The 21,714-nt window shown below is 48.7% G+C and overlaps 3 protein-coding genes and 2 pseudogenes across 3 annotated transcripts; all 5 read left to right on the top strand.

The window, feature by feature from the left end:
- Positions 1-183: 183 nt before the first annotated feature.
- On the top strand, positions 184-847 carry LOC117194589 (probable cytochrome P450 12a4, mitochondrial). The gene is made up of 2 exons (XM_033399125.1): positions 184-285; positions 350-847. The coding sequence occupies exons 1-2, from the start codon at positions 214-216 to the stop codon at positions 845-847; spliced, it is 570 nt and encodes a 189-aa protein (XP_033255016.1). The 5' UTR covers positions 184-213.
- A 30-nt stretch (positions 848-877) lies between these two features.
- On the top strand, positions 878-6,504 carry LOC117194588 (probable cytochrome P450 12a5, mitochondrial). The gene is made up of 3 exons (XM_033399124.1): positions 878-1,345; positions 1,402-1,963; positions 6,434-6,504. Exons 1-3 carry the CDS (start codon positions 878-880, stop codon positions 6,502-6,504), a joined length of 1,101 nt encoding a protein of 366 aa, XP_033255015.1.
- Positions 6,505-6,651: 147 nt separating this feature from the next.
- LOC117194587 (probable cytochrome P450 12a4, mitochondrial) lies at positions 6,652-7,360 on the top strand. Its single transcript, XM_033399123.1, has 3 exons — positions 6,652-6,695; positions 6,779-7,226; positions 7,283-7,360. Exons 1-3 carry the CDS (start codon positions 6,652-6,654, stop codon positions 7,358-7,360), a joined length of 570 nt encoding a protein of 189 aa, XP_033255014.1.
- Positions 7,361-8,680: 1,320 nt separating this feature from the next.
- LOC117194586 lies at positions 8,681-10,793 on the top strand (annotated as a pseudogene).
- A 1,716-nt stretch (positions 10,794-12,509) lies between these two features.
- LOC117194585 lies at positions 12,510-14,244 on the top strand (annotated as a pseudogene).
- The last annotated feature ends 7,470 nt before the right edge of the window (positions 14,245-21,714 follow it).

Genomic DNA, 21,714 nt, shown 5'->3' with positions numbered 1-21,714 from the left:
ATATGGCAAATGTTTACAATTATTTCTGTTTGGCATTCGCACGCTCCCGCGAACGTGTTTTGGCACTCTCTCTCTCTCTTGTTCTGTTTGTGCTCTGTTATCGGTCAGCTCTTTTTGCAACAAAGCTCTCGCAGGCCTTTCAAATAGCTAGTTAATGGAATGATTTAGCAGTATAGCTCTGGCAGTGAATGAATTAAGTTCTTAACAAGCAAAATGTTGAAAGTGCGCAGCGGTCTATCTATAATTCAGGCGCAAAAAGCAGCCCTCTCTGTCAGCAGTCCGCTGGTAAATATATAGTATACATATAGATCCGATATCACAGTGATATACGTTTTTAAATCTCTTGTAGCGTTGGCAGACCACAGCAGCTGTAGCAGAGCCCAGATATGATGCAGAGTGGCTACAAGCTCGTCCCTTTGATCAGATTCCTAGTACAACTTTTCTGTCTAATGTTCGGAATTTTATGCCTGGAGGAAAATATAGCAAAATGGACATTGTGAAATTGTTCAAAGCTTTGCAAGACGACTATGGAAACATATTATATTTACCAGGTATGATGGGAGGTACGTCATACCTGATGACTCACAGTCCCAAGGACTTCGAGGTCGTGTTCCGGAACGAAGGAGTGTGGCCGCATCGGCCTGGCAGCGATACTCTTCGCTATCATCGGAAGACTCATAGAAAGGATTTCTTCCAGAGAGTGGAGGGAGCTTTACCCACACAAGGAAAAACCTGGAGCGACTTTCGATCGGCTGTAAATCCTGTCCTAATGCAGCCGAAGAACGTGCGGCTTTACTATAAGAAGATGTCCCAAGTGAACCAGGAGTTTGTGCAACGGTGTGTATGACTGATAATAAATCCCTGTTTACGCTCAAGTATGTTCTCCCCCCTTCACAGTATTAAAGTACTCCGTGATATCGATACCCAGGAAGCTCCAGATGATTTCTTAAACGTTATAAATCGGTGGACCCTCGAGTCAGTCTCTGTGGTGACTCTGGACAAGCAGTTGGGACTGCTCAAAGAGTCGGGCGATAACGACCAGGCTGTATTACTTTTCAAGTACCTGGACGATTTTTTTGAATTAACAGCCGATCTGGAGATGAAGCCCTCCACCTGGCGTTACACTAAAACACCCAAGCTAATGAAGCTAATGAAGTCCCTAGATGGCGTTCAAGAAATAACTTCAGCGTATGTAGACGAAGCTATAGAGCGTCTAGAGAAAGAGGCCAAGGAGGGTGTTGTCCGCCCTGAGAGCGAGCAGAGTGTACTGGAAAAGCTGCTCAAGATCGACAAAAAGGTGGCGACGGTTATGGCCATGGACATGCTAATGGCCGGAGTGGATACCGTACGTAGTCTGTTGTTCTCATACTTACCCTTATCTCATACATCCTTTTTTTCCAGACCTCAAGTACCTTTACAGCGGCCTTGCTGTGCCTTGCCAAGAATCCGGAGAAGCAGGACGTACTCCGAGAAGAGGTAATGAAGGTTCTACCCGAGAAGGACTCCGAATTCACTGAGGCATCGATGAAGAACGTTCCCTATCTACGTGCCTGCATCAAAGAGTCACAACGGATCTATCCTTTGGTCATCGGCAATGGCCGATTTCTCAATCGGGACAGCGTTTTGAGCGGATACCAAGTGCCAGCTGGTACCTGTGTGTCGATGGTTCCCCTGAGCTTGCTATCAAGCGAGGAGCACTTCCCCAAGGCTGCTGAGTTCCTGCCAGAACGTTGGATTCGTAACGCCACAGACTCCAACGGGCAATGCCCGGCAAATGACTTGAAGCTGAAGAATCCGTTTGTGTTCTTGCCCTTCGGATTTGGACCCCGGATGTGCGTTGGAAAGCGCATCGTGGACATGGAGCTCGAGCTGCGCATCGCTCGACTCATTCGGAACTTTAGCATCGAGTTCAATCATCCCACGGAGAACGCTTTCCGCTCCTCCCTGATCAATTTGCACAACAGTAAACACATTTCTCATCCTAAATTATCTTTACAACTGGAAAACCTTGAAGGAACTTATTTGCAGTATAAAGTAGGTGTTTTTTTGGCCGCACGTCAATCAGAATCAACTTGTTTTGTGCTTTGAGGCATGAGGCAAATCAAGCACACAAAATTTTCATTGTGCTTTTCAATTTGTGCCAACACGAGAGGCGTCACTTATCTGTGCGGAGGCATTTTCCTTGAGCAACACATTGTGCAATCGAAATCCTGCACACATCACATAAATTCCTTCCATTCGCGAATACAAGACCCATTCCTATTGGCTATGGTTGACCCAACCTCCATCAAGGGAGAGATCCTTGAGATGACTGGCGAGCATGTGGAGCAGCTCCATTCAATGTGGTCCCTCATGTTCGAGCCGAAGACATGCGAGGACTTTCTGCACAAACTCAAGGCGCACGCGGATAATTTCTATACGGATCTGCTGACCGAGTCGCGGGAGAAGCAGGCGGCCATCCTGGATGACATAGCCGCACTCCGAGCCGAGGCCAGCGACCTCACCCGACTCCTCCATGAGACGGTGGACATTGGTCAGAGGCCCGACGATGTGCCACGGATCATATGACAGCTGAAGCTGGACAAAAGCATTGAGCATCTGCACGAGGAGCTCTCGAAACGTCGGGCGGAGATCGGGGAGCTGCTGCTCCAGCAGGAGCAGCTCTGCGAAGAGCTGGGCGCACTGCCGCTCTCTCTACTGGCGGACCCGCTGCCCCTGCCCGATGAGATGGACGGCTTTCGCGACCATCTCGACAACCTGCGCTCTCAGCGCGCAGTGCGCCAGACGGAGCTGGACCAGCTGCGCAAGGCCATTAAGCATGACATGAAGATGCTCGAGCTGATGCCCCAAACCGATGCAGAGGATCGCCTACTGAACGATCTGAGCCACAATCTAACACCAGAGACACTAGAGCGGCTGCGGCAGATGCGCAACAGTTATGCCGAGCAGATCCAGGAGCTGCGCTCCAAAATCCATGACATGCACGAGAAGATCTACGTGCTGTGGGATCGCCTCCAGGAGACGGACGAGAGCGCCATGCGACGAGTGCGCGAGTGCACCGAGAATACGCAGCGCACCTATTACATCCTCCATTCGGAGCTGCAGCGCAGCCAGAACCTCAAGACGTTCATCGAGCAGCTGCGCGTCGAGATAAGCAAGTGGTGGGATCTAACGCTCAAGAGCCAGCAGGAGCGCAAGCGTTTCTCCAACTACTACAATAAGTATTACAACGAAGACCTGTTGGAGCTGCACGAGCTGGAACTGGATGATCTGAAGAGCTTCTACACGTGCAACAAGGAGATTTTCGATCTGTACGAGAGCCGTGCAGAACTTTGGTCCCGCATGCAGGCCAACGAGCCGAATCGTTTCAACAATCGTGGCGGCCAGTTCCTTAAAGAGGAAAAGGAACGCAAGGCCATCACCTCGAAGCTGCCCAAGATTGAGCAGCAGATCACTGAACTGGTGCACGCCTATGAGGCGCAATCGCATGGCCCGTTTCTGGTTTATGGCGAGGACATACTGGAGCTGATGGCTGGCGAATGGGAGAACTATCGGCAGGCCAAGCAGAGCTCGGCCCGCAAGAAGGCCCCGCCCACCACGAGGACGGGCAGCAGCAGCAAATTGATGATGCCACCGCCGACTGCCGGTTCAACGGCCCCTCGCACGCCCCGAACTTTGAAGAACATGTCCTCAATGTCGACCTCGACAATGTCGTTGCACAAGACCCCAACAATCCAGCTGATCACTCCCAATATGACCAAGAGCACTGGGAATCTGCACAAGCGACTGAATCCATCAGCAGCCGCCAGCTCTTCGGGGTATCGGACTCCCAACGCCAAGCGCAGCCTCATGAGCTCTCTGAATTCGATACGCCGTCGCCGTCTACCGCACAGCGGCTGGCCAACAGCCAGCTGAAGGCGTCCAAGTCGCCACTAAAGCGGGTCCGCGTCCTGGACATTGCGTCGCAGCGGGGGATTGGGCAGACGCAGCATTGGCACACGCTCGAACAAGAAGCCACGCACAAAATCAGCGGTGCCGGATACAAGATCGCCCAGCGATTCCGAGTATATGACCGATGAGACCACTGAAAATGACCGCGAAGCCGGGATCTCCTATGAAGAATTGGTGCCCACGAGTCGCTCCTCAGTGCTGCCCGTCGGCGGGGCTCAGCATCAGCGCAATCGCGTGGCTGTGCCACGAATTCGCCATGTCCTCGTAAACCACAATTCGGTGGCGTCGGCCGCCAACACACCGTCAAAGCAGGCGGTCAATCAGGAGGAGAGGCCTCGATTTGGCAATCAATTGAAGCTCCCATCGCCACGTGAAAGTCGCATGTGGCCGAATCCACGATGAGATTATTGGAATTTTTATTTGCGTTTTATGTTTGATTTCATTTTTTGTACCTTTATCTGTTTATCTCTGTTTCATTTATTTTCGATGTTGGCCCAATAAAAATTAAATTACCTTCAAGAAGGACAACCGAACCAAAAAAAAAAACGAGGTGGAACGTTGTGAGTTGCTGCGGACACCGCAACTCTACAGTTATACCCGATACTAGGTTACGTTAGGTTAAGGCGGTAGCCGGGCTACCCGATACTAAGTCAGTATGGCTCTCCTGCGGCAGACGCCGCTATTATTGAACCATACGACAAAGAGTGCGTGCGAGAGAGACAGAAAATCAGTCTGAGCGTGACGTCGGGCGCTGCGTAGCCACTGAAAATTGATTTCTTGCTTTTGGCTACAAAAATGATCCGATCTGATCCAGATTCAGCAATCTGATAGATATGGTCATTATCTATGATTCTGCGTTTTTAGTTTTCTCGAATGTGCAATATTGTGGATGCAACAGATTTTCGTTCTTTGTGGGGCGGAAGGGGGTGGGGCGAAATTCTGAGATATACGTTTCATAGTGAGATCTAACAGAAGTGTGGATAGCAAATTTGGTAACTCTAGCCTTTATAGTCTCTGAGATTTGTGGATGCCCCAGATTTTTGTCCTTTGCGGGGGCGGAAGGGGGTTCGGCGAAATTTGGACACGAAACGGTAAAGGTCCGATATCACAGAAGTGTAGATACCAAATTTGGTTGCTCTGGCTCTTATAGGTTCTGAGATCCTTGAACTCATATTTTGCAATTGACAAAACCGACCATGAAACCTGTGTGTTAGAGAGAGACAGAGCGAGAAAGAATGAAATTGTTTTCTTGATTCTGGCTATAATCATTTTACGATCTGGTTCAGATTGTGCACTGTAAAAGATATGGTCATCCTCACCGATTCTGCGTTTTTGGTTTTATCGTATCTTTAAAAATGTGGATGCCACAGATTTTCGTCCTTTGTGGGGGCGGAAGTGGGCGGGGCGAAGTTTTGAAATATTTTTGTAGCAGTGACATATCACAGAAAACTGGATACAAAACATCGTTGCTCTAGCTCTTATAGTCTTTGAGCACTAGGCGCTGAAGGGGACGGACAGACGGACGGACGGACAGACGGACAGACGGACAGACAGACATGGCTCAATCGACTCGGCTATTGATGCTGATCAAGAATATATATACTTTATGGGGTCGGAAACGATTCCTTCTGGACGTTACACACATCCACTTTTACCACAAATCTAATATACCCCAATAGTCATTTTGAGTATCTGGTATAAAAAGCGCTAAAGATTAGCTTGTTTATATTATTATCAGGCCCAAGACATTCGGCAGTCTACCGACCATTCCATGCCCAATAAATTAAATTTGGCCAAAAAATCTGATGCCATAATTATGGCGATTTATTTGTTTCATTTCATTGAGAGTCAGATCAATCATAATACTATATTCCTAAATATTCCGTAGAAGGTATAACATAGTCGATCAAATAGCAGTCTATATTAAAAAAATATGGCAAATGTTTACAATTATTTCTGTTTGGCATTCGCACGCTCCCGCGAACGTGTTTTGGCACTCTCTCTCTCTCTTGTTCTGTTTGTGCTCTGTTATCGGTCAGCTCTTTTTGCAACAAAGCTCTCGCAGGCCTTTCAAATAGCTAGTTAATGGAATGATTTAGCAGTAAAGCTCTGGCAGTGAATGAATTAAGTTCCTAACAAGCAAAATGTTGAAAGTGCGCAGCGCTCTATCTATAATTCAGGCGCAAAAAGCAGCCCTCTCTGTCAGCAGTCCGCTGGTAAATATATAGTATACATATAGATCCGATATCACAGTGATATACGTTTTTAAATCTCTTGTAGCGTTGGCAGACCACAGCAGCTGTAGCAGAGCCCAGATATGATGCAGAGTGGCTACAAGCTCGTCCCTTTGATCAAATTCCTAGTACAACTTTTCTGTCTACTGTTCGGAATTTTATGCCTGGAGGAAAATATAGCAAAATGGACATTGTGAAATTGTTCAAAGCTTTGCAAGACGACTATGGAAACATATTATATTTACCAGGTATGATGGGAGGTACGTCATACCTGATGACTCACAATCCCAAGGACTTCGAGGTCGTGTTCCGGAACTAAGGAGTGTGGCCGCATCGGCCTGGCAGCGATACTCTTCGCTATCATCGGAAGACTCATAGAAAGGATTTCTTCCAGGGAGTGGAGGGAGCTTTACCCACACAAGGAAAAACCTGGAGCGACTTTCGATCGGCTGTAAATCCTGTCCTAATGCAGCCGAAGAACGTGCGGCTTTACTATAAGAAGATGTCCAAGTGAACCAGGAGTTTGTGCAACGGTGCGTATGACTGATAATAAATCCCTGTTTACGCTCAAGTATGTTCTCCCCCCTTCACAGTATTAAAGTACTCCGTGATATCGATACCCAGGAAGCTCCAGATGATTTCTTAAACGTTATAAATCGGTGGACCCTCGAGTCAGTCTCTGTGGTGACTCTGGACAAGCAGTTGGGACTGCTCAAAGAGTCGGGCGATAACGACCAGGCTGTATTACTTTTCAAGTACCTGGACGATTTTTTTGAATTAACAGCCGATCTGGAGATGAAGCCCTCCATCTGGCGTTACGTTAAAACACCCAAGCTAATGAAGCTAATGAAGTCCCTAGATGGCGTTCAAGAAATAACTTCAGCGTATGTAGACGAAGCTATAGAGCGTCTAGAGAAAGAGGCCAAGGAGGGTGTTGTCCGCCCTGAGAGCGAGCAGAGTGTACTGGAAAAGCTGCTCAAGATCGACAAAAAGGTGGCGACGGTTATGGCCATGGACATGCTAATGGCCGGAGTGGATACCGTACGTAGTCTGTTGTTCTCATACTTACCCTTATCTCATACATCCTTTTTTTCCAGACCTCAAGTACCTTTACAGCGGCCTTGCTGTGCCTTGCCAAGAATCCGGAGAAGCAGGACGTCTCCGAAAAGAGGTGATGAAGGTTCTACCCGAGAAGGACTCCGAATTCACTGAGGCATCGATGAAGAACGTTCCCTATCTACGTGCCTGCATCAAAGAGTCACAACGGATCTATCCTTTGGTCATCGGCAATGGCCGATTTCTCAATCGGGACAGCGTTTTGAGCGGATACCAAGTGCCAGCTGGTACCTGTGTGTCGATGGTTCCCCTGAGCTTGCTATCAAGCGAGGAGCACTTCCCCAAGGCTGCTGAGTTCCTGCCAGAACGTTGGATTCGTAACGCCACAGACTCCAACGTGCAATGCCCGGCAAATGACTTGAAGCTGAAGAATCCGTTTGTGTTCTTGCCCTTCGGATTTGGACCCCGGATGTGCGTTGGAAAGCGCATCGTGGACATGGAGCTCGAGCTGCGCATCGCTCGACTCATTCGGAACTTTAGCATCGAGTTCAATCATCCCACGGAGAACGCTTTCCGCTCCTCCCTGATCAATTTGCCCAACAGTAAACACATTTCTCATCCTAAATTATCTTTACAACTGGAAAACCTTGAAGGAACTTATTTGCAATATAAAGTAGGTGTTTTTTTGGCCGCACGTCAATCAGAATCAACTTGTTTTGTGCTTTGAGGCATGAGGCAAATCAAGCACACAAAATTTTCATTGTGCTTTTCAATTTGGCCAACACGAAAGGCGTCACTTATCTGTGCGGAGGCATTATCCTTGAGCAACACCTTGTGGTACTTATGTATGAGCGTATAGTGATATTAAAGCACGATCCAGTACAAATTATAGTTCTGGCTGATGTTTCCTATAGCAGATATATAATATTGCGGTGATCCGATACTGATTCAATCTGTGTGTAATAAATACCATTTTCGTAGCGTAGCAAGATGAAATATAAAGTTCCTAAGTTCCGCGCAAAAGTATAATCAGTAGCTCCAGATAGCCGACTGGCAGCGAACGGATTGTTATAGAGGCACTTGATTGTTCTTATAACAATAGGCGGGTGTGTGTATTGGGGGTGGGTGGAGGTGGCGGTGGCATATCAGCAGTCATTTAATTAGCTGTTTCAGATTCCGATTGCTTTTTGGGGACTTTTGCTTACGTTAAAGCGCGCTTTCCACACCTCTGCCTCCGCCGCCGTTCTAAAGGGAAACTGTAGAATCTGATTTACGACTCTCTCCAACTTCAAGTATTTCCCCTCTGCCAGCGTGCCAGTTGTACGCCAGCGTCGACGCTTTGGTTATCTCATGCAGGGCAATTTGTCAAGCCAAATAACGGTCTGCGTGTCAGTTTCAGTTCCATTTTTTGCATCAGGGAGAACAGAACAGAACACAACATGTCCAAGGGATCGGTCCTACCACAGTATATAGCCGGTTTATCGGCCAGCTTTGGCGCCATGTGTATGGGCGCCTCAATCGGCTGGTCCGAAATTTGTAATTTCGAGTTCTTTAAGAGATTTACTAACTAATTTCAGCTGTAAATAAAGAAGCATTAGTGTACAGCTTATAATTCTTTAACATTGACATGGCGTTTTCGCACAAAATGTTCTTTGGACGCCAGTGACAGCTCTGCCAGTTCAATATTTCAATTTTTGCAGCGCGTCTCGCCCAATTTTCCGCAATTAAATTCCACCAGCAAAGCTATCAACAAATATGCTGTCAGGGCACAAACCTTCTATATTGTACTTTTAGAAAAGTAATATTTGTTAAAGTGAGCGTGTGAGTGCTGGGATTCGAATCTACGGAAGTCCTTTTCGTTTGTGCTGTGCTTTTGTTGTTTTGTTGCTTTGGCTACTGCTGTCGCCCTGTATACGCCCTTGCGTATAACAATGGACATGGAATACGCCAACATCAATGAATTTAATGACCGCGACCTAGCGACACGCATGCGCAACAGCAATTATGAAAAATACAAGTCTCTGGTGCGCATGCACCTCTCCTCCGAGCTGGAACTAAACACCGACGAGTAAGTTGCCACGAGCGACGCTGCCATCCCATCGAAATATAGTGCTTACCGATTTATGGGTTGCAGGTTCGACATGCCGTGCCATGAAATCGTCTACGAAGATAAGGGCAAGATAAAGAAGTGGAATCGCCTCTCCAAGAAGAATCGCGGACCTGCCACAGGCTGCACGGCTGGGGCAGGCAGTAAGTCGGCGGGCAACAGTCCCACTGAAACGCTGCAGCAACAAATTGATGCAGGCTTTCTGATGCACCTGGAGGAGCTCAAAGAGTTTCTTATGCTGGAGAAGAGTAAGTGACAGGGAGAGTCCGGAAAATTGAATTATTCTAAATGCGGAAATGCTATTCTGCAGATCTCACCCAGGAGGGACTATTTCGCAAGACAGGAGCCGTTTCCAGGCAGAACAAGCTACGAATGCACATACAGCACGACCAGCCCTTGGATTTGGAACTGACAGGATTCTCGGCTCACGACTGTGCCACTGTTTTTAAGAGCTTTCTGGCCGAGCTGCCAGAGCCTTTGCTTACAGACGCCCACTATCCAGCACATCTTCAGATAGCGCCGCTTAGCCAGGCATTAATGGGGGGTCAGGTGGCGGCTACCGCAGAGCGCCAACAACATCTTCTCAACTCGGTGCAGCTGCTCCTTCTCCTGCTCCCCGAAGAGCATCGCGAGTTACTGCAGCACATTATTAAAATGCTCCATTCGGTGGCAGCGCGTGAGGAGAGCAACAAGATGTCCGCGGAGAATTTGGCCATCTTGTTTACACCGCACCTGATTTGCCCCAGGCAAATGCCGCCTGAGGCGCTCCACTATACGGCGAAGAAGATGTCCAGCATTGTGTCCTACATGATTCAGCAGGGTCTGGAAATCTTCGAAGTTCCCGGAAAGCTAGCCACCGATATTCGGGCGTACTTTCTTGAGCGCAAACGCAAAAAAAACCATGTCACCGGAGCAAACCCTTGAAGAATCCATCTTGGACGACTCGACGGTCAACACGGTGTACACTTTTGTAGATCGTGCCGCCACGGCAGCGGCAAACAACAGCAATTACACGGACACTGCACTGGCGCAGCTGTACGCGCACATTCAGAGCCTTCCGGAGTCCTCCAAGAAGCGTCGCCTCATCAAGCAGTTTAACAAGCAAAACGGACAAGGTAGCACATTGTCTCCACTCCGTTGCGTTCCTTTGGGACACAGCTCATTGATTCCACTCGCTCCTTTCAGGCACACCGCTGCAGGTCATCGCGAGGAGCTCCAGCGTGCCATAAGGGAGCATCACGAGAAGCATGATGCCAAAATGATGCGCGCCATGGAGGAGGCAGAGCGTAAGAAGTAGAAATCCATATGGATCACTGCACCCAGCCGTTTCGTTATATAACACCATTTCGATCATCCTGCAGCTATGCCATAAATGCGGCTAAACTGAAACTGTAAACACTTTTGTATGCGACGTAATAAAGACTTGAATGTACCCAAAGCACTAATCCATTCTGAGGATATGATAAGTGTAAATTATCTGTAAACTATCGTCGAACCATGGCTTGTGTGTATGTGCAGTGCCATACTTGAAACAAAATAGAATGTTATCTAGGGAAAAACACCTCTATTGCATTAACACAAAACAAGGAACCGGGTGCAAAGCGGATTCTCCCCAGTGGAACACTTGAAATGTTCAACCCATATCAAACGATAGACGATTATCAGCAGGCCAGCCGCTCCACTTCGCTGCCACCTGGTTGAATGTGTCCACTGCCCGTTCGATGCTCCTCCACACGCGTATACAAATTTAAATCCAAACGATCAACATCAATGAGGACGCCACTTTCCTGATAACTTGACCGAAATGTGACCGTTGGAATAGGAATTTTGTCACAGTTTAGAAACCTACCTACATGTGTTTTCGGCGTGATGAGTACGATGATGTGTGTTAAGAGCCAGATTAGATGCTCTCCAGGCGATTTACGCCCATTCAATTATTTTGGTAGGTAATGCTATTATATACTTTCACACGATGCAATAAATAGAAAAATGCCCCGGAAATGAAGCCTTACGCCGAAAATGAAATACTCTTGTAAGTGGAATTCCACATAGATATATTGGATTTCTAGAATTGGAAGTATCCTGCATGCATGTGCTCCTAAAGTCAGATGACCAATAAATCTGTATCTTTCAAAATGGATGTTGGGCTCCCCACGCAACATACCCAACCATCTATATTTGGTACTTATGTATGAGCGTATAGTGATATTAAAGCACGATCCAGTACAAATTATAGTTCTGGCTGATGTTTCCTATAGCAGATATATAATTTTGCGGTGATCCGATACTGATTCAATCTGTGTGTAATAAATACCATTTTCGTAGCGTAGCAAGATGAAATATAAAGTGCCTAAGTTCCGCGCAAAAGTATAATCAGTAGCTCCAGATAGCCGACTGGCAGCGAACGGATTGTTATAGAGGCACTTGATTGTTCTTATAACAATAGGCGGGGTGTGTGTATTGGGGGTGGGTGGAGGTGGCGTGGCATATCAGCAGTCATTTAATTAGCTGTTTCAGATTCAGATTGCTTTTTGGGGACTTTTGCTTACGTTAAAGCGCGCTTTCCACACCTCTGCCTCCGCCGCCGTTCTAAAGGGAAACTGTAGAATCTGATTTACGACTCTCTCCAACTTCAAGTATTTCCCCCTCTGCCAGCGTGCCAGTTGTACGCCAGCGTCGACGCTTTGGTTATCTCATGCAGGGCAATTTGTCAAGCCAAATAACGGTCTGCGTGTCAGTTTCAGTTCCATTTTTTGCATCAGGAGAACAGAACAGAACACAACATGTCCAAGGGATCGGTCCTACCACAGTATATAGCCGGTTTATCGGCCAGCTTTGGCGCCATGTGTATGGGCGCCTCAATCGGCTGGTCCGAAATTTGTAATTTCGAGTTCTTTAAGAGATTTACTAACTAATTTCAGCTGTAAATAAAGAAGCATTAGTGTACAGCTTATAATTCTTTAACATTGACATGGCGTTTTCGCACAAAATGTTCTTTGGACGCCAGTGACAGCTCTGCCAGTTCAATATTTCAATTTTTGCAGCGCGTCTCGCCCAATTTTCCGCAATTAAATTCCACCAGCAAAGCTATCAACAAATATGCTGTCAGGGCACAAACCTTCTATATTGTACTTTTAGAAAAGTAATATTTGTTAAAGTGAGCGTGTGAGTGCTGGGATTCGAATCTACGGAAGTCCTTTTCGTTTGTGCTGTGCTTTTGTTGTTTTGTTGCTTTGGCTACTGCTGTCGCCCTGTATACGCCCTTGCGTATAACAATGGACATGGAATACGCCAACATCAATGAATTTAATGACCGCGACCTAGCGACACGCATGCGCAACAGCAATTATGAAAAATACAAGTCTCTGGTGCGCATGCACCTCTCATCCGAGCTGGAACTAAACACCGACGAGTAAGTTGCCACGAGCGACGCTGCCATCCCATCGAAATATAGTGCTTACCGATTTATGGGTTGCAGGTTCGACATGCCGTGCCATGAAATCGTCTACGAAGATAAGGGCAAGATAAAGAAGTGGAATCGCCTCTCCAAGAAGAATCGCGGACCTGCCACAGGCTGCACGGCTGGGGCAGGCAGTAAGTCGGCGGGCAACAGTCCCACTGAAACGCTGCAGCAACAAATTGATGCAGGCTTTCTGATGCACCTGGAGGAGCTCAAAGAGTTTCTTATGCTGGAGAAGAGTAAGTGACAGGGAGAGTCCGGAAAATTAAATTATAATAAATGCGGAAATGCTATTATGCAGATCTCACCCAGGAGGGACTATTTCGCAAGACAGGAGCCGTTTCCAGGCAGAACAAGCTACGAATGCACATACAGCACGACCAGCCCTTGGATTTGGAACTGACAGGATTCTCGGCTCACGACTGTGCCACTGTTTTTAAGAGCTTTCTGGCCGAGCTGCCAGAGCCTTTGCTTACAGACGCCCACTATCCAGCACATCTTCAGATAGCGCCGCTTAGCCAGGCATTAATGGGGGGTCAGGTGGCGGCTACCGCAGAGCGCCAACAACATCTTCTCAACTCGGTGCAGCTGCTCCTTCTCCTGCTCCCCGAAGAGCATCGCGAGTTACTGCAGCACATTATTAAAATGCTCCATTCGGTGGCAGCGCGTGAGGAGAGCAACAAGATGTCCGCGGAGAATTTGGCCATCTTGTTTACACCGCACCTGATTTGCCCCAGGCAAATGCCGCCTGAGGCGCTCCACTATACGGCGAAGAAGATGTCCAGCATTGTGTCCTACATGATTCAGCAGGGTCTGGAAATCTTCGAAGTTCCCGAAAGCTAGCCACCGATATTCGGGCGTACTTTCTTGAGCGCAAACGCAAAAAAAAACCATGTCACCGGAGCAAACCCTTGAAGAATCCATCTCGGACGACTCGACGGTCAACAAGGTGTACACTTTTGTAGATCGTGCCGCCACGGCAGCGGCAAACAACAGCAATTACACGGACACTGCACTGGCGCAGCTGTACGCGCACATTCAGAGCCTTCCGGAGTCCTCCAAGAAGCGTCGCCTCATCAAGCAGTTTAACAAGCAAAACGGACAAGGTAGCACATTGTCTCCACTCCGTTGCGTTCCTTTGGGACACAGCTCATTGATTCCACTCGCTCCTTTCAGGCACACCGCTGCAGGTCATCGCGAGGAGCTCCAGCGTGCCATAAGGGAGCATCACGAGAAGCATGATGCCAAAATGATGCGCGCCATGGAGGAGGCAGAGCGTAAGAAGTAGAAATCCATATGGATCACTGCACCCAGCCGTTTCGTTATATAACACCATTTCGATCATCCTGCAGCTATGCCATAAATGCGGGTAAACTGAAACTGTAAACACTTTTGTATGCGACGTAATAAAGACTTGAATGTACCCAAAGCACTAATCCATTCTGAGGATATGATGAGTGGAAATTATCTGTAAATTATCGTCGAACCATGGCTTGTGTGTATGTGCAGTGCCATACTTGAAACAAAATAGAATGTTATCTAGGGAAAAACACCTCTATTGCATTAACACAAAACAAGGAACCGGGTGCAAAGCGGATTCTCCCCAGTGGAACACTTGAAATGTTCAACCCATATCAAACGTTAGACGATTATCAGCAGGCCAGCCGCTCCACTTCGCTGCACCTGGTTGAATGTGTCCACTGCCCGTTCGATGCTCCTCCTTCAAATCCAAACGATCAACATCAATGAGGACGCCACTTCCTGATAACTTGACCGCCATGTGACCGTTGGAATAGGAATTTTGTCACAGTTTAGAAACCTACCTACATGTGTTTTCGGCGTGATAAGTACGATGATGTGTGTTAAGAGCCAGATTAGATGCTCTCCAGGCGATTTACGCCCATTCAATTATTTTGGTAGGTAATGCTATTATCTACTTTCACACGATGCAATAAAATGCCCCCCCAAAAATGCCCCGGAAATGAAGCTTACGCCGAAAATGAAATACTCTTGTAAGTGGAATTCACATAAATATATGGATTTCTAGAATTGGAAGTATCCTGCATGCATGTGCTCCTAAAGCAGATGACAATAAATCTGTATCTTTCAAAATGGATGTTGGGCTCCCCACGCAACATACCCAACCATCTATATTTGGTACTTATGTATGAGCGTATAGTGATATTAAAGCACGATCCAGTACAAATTATAGTTCTGGCTGATGTTTCCTATAGCAGATATATAATTTTGCGGTGATCCGATCAATCTGTGTGTAATAAATACCATTTTCGTAGCGTAGCAAGATGAAATATAAAGTGCCTAAGTTCCGCGCAAAAGTATAATCAGTAGCTCCAGATAGCCGACTGGCAGCGAACGGATTGTTATAGAGGCACTTGATTGTTCTTATAACAATAGGCGGGTGTGTGTATTGGGGGTGGGTGGAGGTGGCGGTGGCATATCAGCAGTCATTTAATTAGCTGTTTCAGATTCCGATTGCTTTTGGGGACTTTTGCTTACGTTAAAGCGCGCTTTCCACACCTCTGCCTCCGCCGCCGTTCTAAAGGGAAACTGTAGAATCTGATTTACGACTCTCTCTAACTTCAAGTATTTCCCCTCTGCCAGCGTGCCAGTTGTACGCCAGCGTCGACGCTTTGGTTATCTCATGCAGGGCAATTTGTCAAGCCAAATAACGGTCTGCGTGTCAGTTTCAGTTCCATTTTTTGCATCACGGAAACAGAACAGAACACAACATGTCCAAGGGATCGGTCTTACCACAGTATATAGCCGGTTTATCGGCCAGCTTTGGCGCCATGTGTATGGCGCCTCAATCGGCTGGTCCGAAATTTGTAATTCGAGTTCTTTAAGAGATTTACTAACTAATTTCAGCTGTAAATAAAGAAGCATTAGTGTGCAGCTTATAATTCTTTAACATTGCTGTTAAACGTATACAGCACACGCCACTTTAACAAATATTACTTTTCTAAAAGTACAATATAGAAGGTTTGTGGCCTAACAGCATATTTGTTGATAGCTTTGCTGGTGGAATTTAATTGCGGAAAATTGGGCGAGACGCGCTGCAAAAATTGAAATATTGAACTGGCAGAGCTGTCACTGGCGTCCAAAGAACATTTTGTGCGAAAACGCCATGTCAATGTTAAAGAATTATAAGCTGTACACTAATGCTTCTTTATTTACAGCTGAAATTAGTTAGTAAATCTCTTAAAGAACTCGAAATTACAAATTTCGGACCAGCCGATTGAGGCGCCCATACACATGGCGCCAAAGCTGGCGATAAACCGCTATATACTGTGGTAGGACCGATCCCTTGGACATGTTGTGTTCTGTTCTGTTCTCCGTGATGCAAAAAATGGAACTGAAACTGACACGCAGACCGTTATTTGGCTTGACAAATTGCCCTGCATGAGATAACCAAAGCGTCGACGCTGGCGTACAACTGGCACGCTGGCAGAGGGGGAAATACTTGAAGTTGGAGAGAGTCGTAAATCAGATTCTACAGTTTTCCTTTAGAACGGCGGCGGAGGCAGAGGTGTGGAAAGCGCGCTTTAACGTAAGCAAAAGTCCGCAAAAAGAAATCGGAATCTGAAACAGCTAATTAAATGACTGCTGATATGCCACCTCTCAGTTGCTTTTTGACTGCCACTCGAAGCAGACGTGTTTTTCAAGCGGTCCGCTATACCGTCGTTCGAGTAAAGTAAAAAGTGATTTTTCCAAGTGGAAAATATATTAAAATTGCCGCGAGATCACGCGCTGTTCGCCAGTGAAATCGCGTGTTAATTTGGTGAAAAAACAGAGCAGCTATTTTGCAAATTAATATTTGTAAAATAAACGCTAAAAACAGCCACGTGCGGAACCTTAGTTCGTCCACAAGTGCGAATAGTTCGACAACAAGTCGGAATAGTTCGTCAGCACGTTCGAGTTTGAAGCTTTGGTTCGAAGCTTTGGCTTGAGTTCGGAGATTCGGTTGGTGTCCCTGCTAAAACTTTCGGTTTTAGTCTCCGCTAGAACTTGCGGTTCGTGTCTCCGCTGAGACTTTTGGTTCGCGTATCACTAGTGCCGTTTAGTGTCGAGTCACACAATAGAGGGAGCCACAACTCGCCGGGGATGGAAGTGGATACGGTGGCCGACGCCAGCGACACTAGCCTGGCTAGTGTAGGGGCGAGCTCGTCGTCGAGCGTTCCCGCCCGCAGGCGGAGTCGGCCGAAGTCCTCAGCCGCCAAAAAGGGAGACAAAAAGATCGGGCTTGGGATTGGGATAGCCGGAGAGCTGCCGATCCCTGCCGAGAGATCGCCGCCACCATCGCTCCCCTTTGAGGAGGCTCCAGGCACCTCTGGTGCTGCCGCTGCCGCTGCCACCACCGCTGCCAGTACATCTGCCGCCGCTGCTACCATCGCTGCCACCATCGCTGCCACCACCGCTGCCGCCACCGCCGCTGCCGCTGCCACATGCCCGGCAACTGGCATTGTCGCGGCAGGCTACTCGGCCATCATCGCGGAAATGTCTGCGATCAGGATGGCGGTGAACGAGGCTGTGCTGAAGGGGCTGATGCCGCCAGAGGCTTCCATGGGAATCCTCGTCGCTACCAACCGGTACGACGAGTTGGTCATGGCCTGGCTGGAGAAAAGGTGCGCCTGGAGGAGAGGGCAAGAATGCCGCCTCCACCGAGACCCGCTTCTGCTGCCACACGGGCACCACCGCCGTCACAACCGCTGCGTATGCGACAGCCTTCCCAGGCCTGCCCGCACCGAGCGCCGTCGCTGCACCGATCCCAAGGCCTAGAGGGATACCTGGTCTGCTCTAATAAGGAGCAAGAACCCGAAGGAGACCAGCAAGGAGCTTGTGGAGCGAGTAAAGAAGACCGTGGTGCCGGCACTTGGAGTCCGCGCCCACGAGGTTCGCGAGCTGAAGAGCGGAGGAGCGATTATTCGCACCCCTTCAGTGAGCGAACTGAGGAAGGTAGTGCCAGCAGCAAATTCACCGAAGCAGGACTGGTGGTCAAGAAGAGGCCGGAGACCAAGCTCAGGTCGTGGTGTATGACGTGGACACGTCGATCACACCTGAAGAGTTCATGGAGAAGCTCTTCGCGAAGAACCTGGAGGAGACATGACTGCCGCGGAATTTAAAAAAGTCGGTTCACCTGGGCAGTAAACCCTGGTCGGTCACCGACGGCGCCACGATCAACGTGACGCTAGAGTCGACGCGAAGGCACAGGAGGCGTTGCACGAATGCGTGTACATAAAGTGGTTTAGATGCCGCTGCCGCTCCTTGGTCCGAACATACGCCTGCCACAGATGTGCAGGCTTTGACCACAAGGTGTCGCAATGTCGCCTAAAGGAGAACGTGTGCACCGGTGTGGACAGAACGGCCACAACGTTGCACGGTGTCCCAACCCCGTGGACTGCCGCAACTGCCGCTTCAAGGGGTACCTGCAGCACACTCCATGCTGTCAGCGGCGTGCCCGATCTACGCAGCGGTACTGGCGAGTGTGCAAGCTAGACATTAATGTTTAGCTTCATCCAAGCTAATTGTGGCCGTGGCCGAGCGGCTGTGATGGAACTCGGAGCCATCATGCGCAGCTCTGGCCGTCAGTTCGCACTGGTCCAGGAGCCGTACGTCGATGGAGCAGGGCGGATTACGGCCTTCCTTCTGGAATGCGAGTATTCCAGGACCGCCGAGGAAAAGCTGCTATCATCGTCGACGAACCGGACGCCATCTGCATGCCAATGGATCCCTTACCACGGATTTTGGAGTATGCGTCAGAGTTACGGGAAGATTCGGCTCAATCTTCCTATGCTCCGTGTACTGCCAATTCGACACTTGGCGCCGTACCTCAGGTACTTAGATGCGGTGCTGCTGCTGGGCAGCCGCACTCCTGTCATCTTTGGGCTCGACGCGAACGCAGTATCCCCAGCGTGGTTTAGCAAGCTCTCCGGACATAATCGGGGCAAGCTAACTATGCACGGGGTGAGCTGCTGTCTGAGTGGATAACCGAGATGAGAGCCGGCGTGCTCATGAAGCCAGTCGGGTGTTTACATTCGATAACCGTAGAGGCCAAAGCGATATCGATGTGACAATCGTCAACCAAGCTGCGACTATGTGGGCCACATACGATTGGGAAGTGAAGGAATGGGACACCAGCGATCACAACATGATCCATGTTGTGGTGACGACTGACCCGAACGACGCAGTTGAGCCATTGCTCCTGTGCGTCCTGGAAGCTTTCCAATGCGCGCTGGCGATTGTTCGAGGAGGAAGTGGTAAGGGAGACAGCCGAATTACCGGAAGACACCGCCGAATCGCCGTTGGACAACCAAGTGTCTGCACTGCGCTCTGTAGTGCACAGTGTGTGCGACAGAGTGCTGGGACGCAGCACACCGAGAGCCGCGAGAAAAGTAGTTTGGTGGACTGCCGAACTACACTCCAAACGCCGAGAGGTCAGGAGACTGAGGCGAAGGCTCCAGGACGCTCGTCGGCACGAGACCGACGCAGCAGGGAACTTGTGCTCGCGTTGAGGATCTTCTCAGCGCAGTACAAGAAGCTCATCCTGAGATCGAAGGAAGACAACTGGCGACGCTTCGTGGAGAGAACAGAGATGATCCATGGGGCACGTCTACAGGATTTGCCGAGGCCGCAAAAAGAGCGCGGAGATTGGATGCCTTCGTACGGATGGTGGCTGGTCGCAACATGGCGCGACTGTGCGGGTGTGCTCCTTTGCAACTTCTTTCCTGTTGCGGAGTCGAATGCACCATTGCCATCCGATCGAGGCTCCACCAGCCCTCGAAGCTTTCGAGGTTGATGCATGCGTCGCCAGGTTGAAGAGCAGACGCTCTCCCGGCATGGACGGCATCACAGGTGCCATTTGTATGGCATTGTGGCGTGCCATCCCTCAGCACATGACAGCGATGTATTCCCGCTGCCTGTAGACAGGGTATTTCCCAACGGAATGGAAGCATCCTAGGGTGGTTCCACTTCTGAAGGACCCGATAAGGACCGGACCGATCCTATCTCATATCGGGGTATCTGTCTGTTGCCAGTGCTGGGCAAAGTGCTTGAGGGCATCATGGTGAATCGTCTGAAGGACACCATTCCGGATGGCTGCAGATGGCAATTTGGCTTTCGCCAAGGACGTTGTGTGGAGGATGCTTGGAAACACGTCGAGAGTACTGTTTTCGGCCAGCCGGTCGAAATACGTGCTCGGAGTCTTCGTGGACTTCAAGGGAGCTTCGACAACGTCGAGTGGAATGCTGCACTACGCCTCGGCGAGATGGAGTATGCAAACTAAAGCGTGGAGTCTACCGTGGGAGGGAGGGAGGCGGATTGGCTGTGGGGGGGGGGGCGAAGTATTTGGCAAATCTAGCTGGAAGTCAGAAGATGGCGCGACTAGGACTGAGAGGCTGTTGTGCGAGTGGCAAGCAGATGGGATGATGGTGCTGAGGTGGGTGACGCAGGTTATGGAACGAGGCTTGTTACAGGAACGAGGTTTGGGTACGTGCGCGCTGGGTTCTGTGACGGGCAGGTGTCAATGCATTTCTGCATGGATGAAGCCTTAGGACAGCAGCTGTCTATGCGGCGCAGACGGAGGATTGGCAGCACTTCTATGTGCTTGTCCCTCTATGCAGATTGCGAGACCTCGATGGACTTGGAGTGCAGTACACGGATGGCGACTGGACTTCTCCGATGTGACGGCTTCTCAGGAGAGAATGCGGATCTCGACGGGTTCGCCGGACTGGCGTTCTCCAGGCGAAGCAGCTGCGAACGGCAAGGCCGCACGGGCTGGTGGATTCCTATCGGCGGTCGGGCTAAAAGGGAGGATCGAGCTGAGTCCTTAAGATGGTACACGGTTGTGCAGTTCCAAGGCTGCATTGAGGTCGGCCCTAGTGGGAGTATCGTGGTGGCTGTGGTTGATACAAACGTTAGCGGGGATAGCCGTAGGCTCCTCGTGGAGTTTGCCGCTCTCACGGGTGCGAGACCCATAGATGGAAGACGTGTTAGATAACCTCGCCTCACCAAGGGGGATTGTATGCGACAGGATACTTTCAATTGGTACGAAGAGCGCTATGTAATAGCTATAGCTTCTTTTTAGGGCGCTAACTGGCGCATCGTCCAGGTTCTGGTATGTAGCGTGGTGCGTGATGGCGTGATATATGTATATTTCGCACTAATCGGGCTAAGCTGCAAATAAACTTAGACGCGTGGTTGAAATCCTCTGAGAACCGCCACGTAAATAAAGCTGAGAGATAGATTCATTCTGCTGATATGCACGCCACTCCACCCCCCAATACACAACCGCTATTGTTATAGAACAATCAAGTGCTTATAACAATCGTTCGCTCAGTCGGCTATCTGGAGCTACTGATTATACTGTTTGCGCGGAACTTAGGCACTTTATATCTTTCGTGAAAGGTTTCTTTCGAATAGTATCGGATACGCAAAATTATATATCTGCTATAGGAAAATCAGCCAGAATATAATTTGTACTGGATGTGCTTTAATATCACTATACGCTCATACATAAGTACAAATATAGATGGTTGGGAATGTTGCGTGGGAGCCAACATCCATTTAAAGATACAGATTTATTGGTCATCTGACTTTAGGAGCAATGCATGCAGGATACTTCAATTCTAGAATCAATATTCTATGTGGAATTCACTTACAAGAGTATTTCATTTTCGGCGTAGGTTCATTTCGGGCATTTTTTATTTATTGCATCGTGTGAAAGTAGATAATAGCATTACCTAAAAATATTGAATGGCGTAAATGCCTGGAGAGCATTAATCTGGCTCTTATACACATATCGTACTCATCACGCGAAAACACATGTAGGTAGGTTTCTAAACTGTGACAAATTCTATTCAACGGTCACATGGCGGTCAAGTTATCAGGAA

The sequence above is a fragment of the Drosophila miranda genome (genome assembly GCF_003369915.1).
Source record: "Drosophila miranda strain MSH22 chromosome Y unlocalized genomic scaffold, D.miranda_PacBio2.1 Contig_Y3_pilon, whole genome shotgun sequence".
NCBI lineage: Eukaryota > Metazoa > Arthropoda > Insecta > Diptera > Drosophilidae > Drosophila > Drosophila miranda.
Note: the sequence above shows the minus strand (reverse complement) of the source record. Positions and strands in the feature narration are given on the sequence as shown.

Coding starts and splice junctions, on each gene's coding strand:
- LOC117194588 (XM_033399124.1), top strand. CDS start 878: ATGTTCTCCCCCCTTCACAGTATTAAAGTACTCCGTGATATCGATACC. Junction 1,346..1,401: donor TAATGGCCGGAGTGGATACC/GTACGTAGTCTG, acceptor CTTTTTTTCCAG/ACCTCAAGTACCTTTACAGC. Junction 1,964..6,433: donor CCTGATCAATTTGCACAACA/GTAAACACATTT, acceptor TATATTTACCAG/GTATGATGGGAGGTACGTCA.
- LOC117194589 (XM_033399125.1), top strand. CDS start 214: ATGTTGAAAGTGCGCAGCGGTCTATCTATAATTCAGGCGCAAAAAGCA. Junction 286..349: donor TCTCTGTCAGCAGTCCGCTG/GTAAATATATAG, acceptor AATCTCTTGTAG/CGTTGGCAGACCACAGCAGC.
- LOC117194587 (XM_033399123.1), top strand. CDS start 6,652: ATGCAGCCGAAGAACGTGCGGCTTTACTATAAGAAGATGTCCAA. Junction 6,696..6,778: donor TACTATAAGAAGATGTCCAA/GTGAACCAGGAG, acceptor CCCCCTTCACAG/TATTAAAGTACTCCGTGATA. Junction 7,227..7,282: donor TAATGGCCGGAGTGGATACC/GTACGTAGTCTG, acceptor CTTTTTTTCCAG/ACCTCAAGTACCTTTACAGC.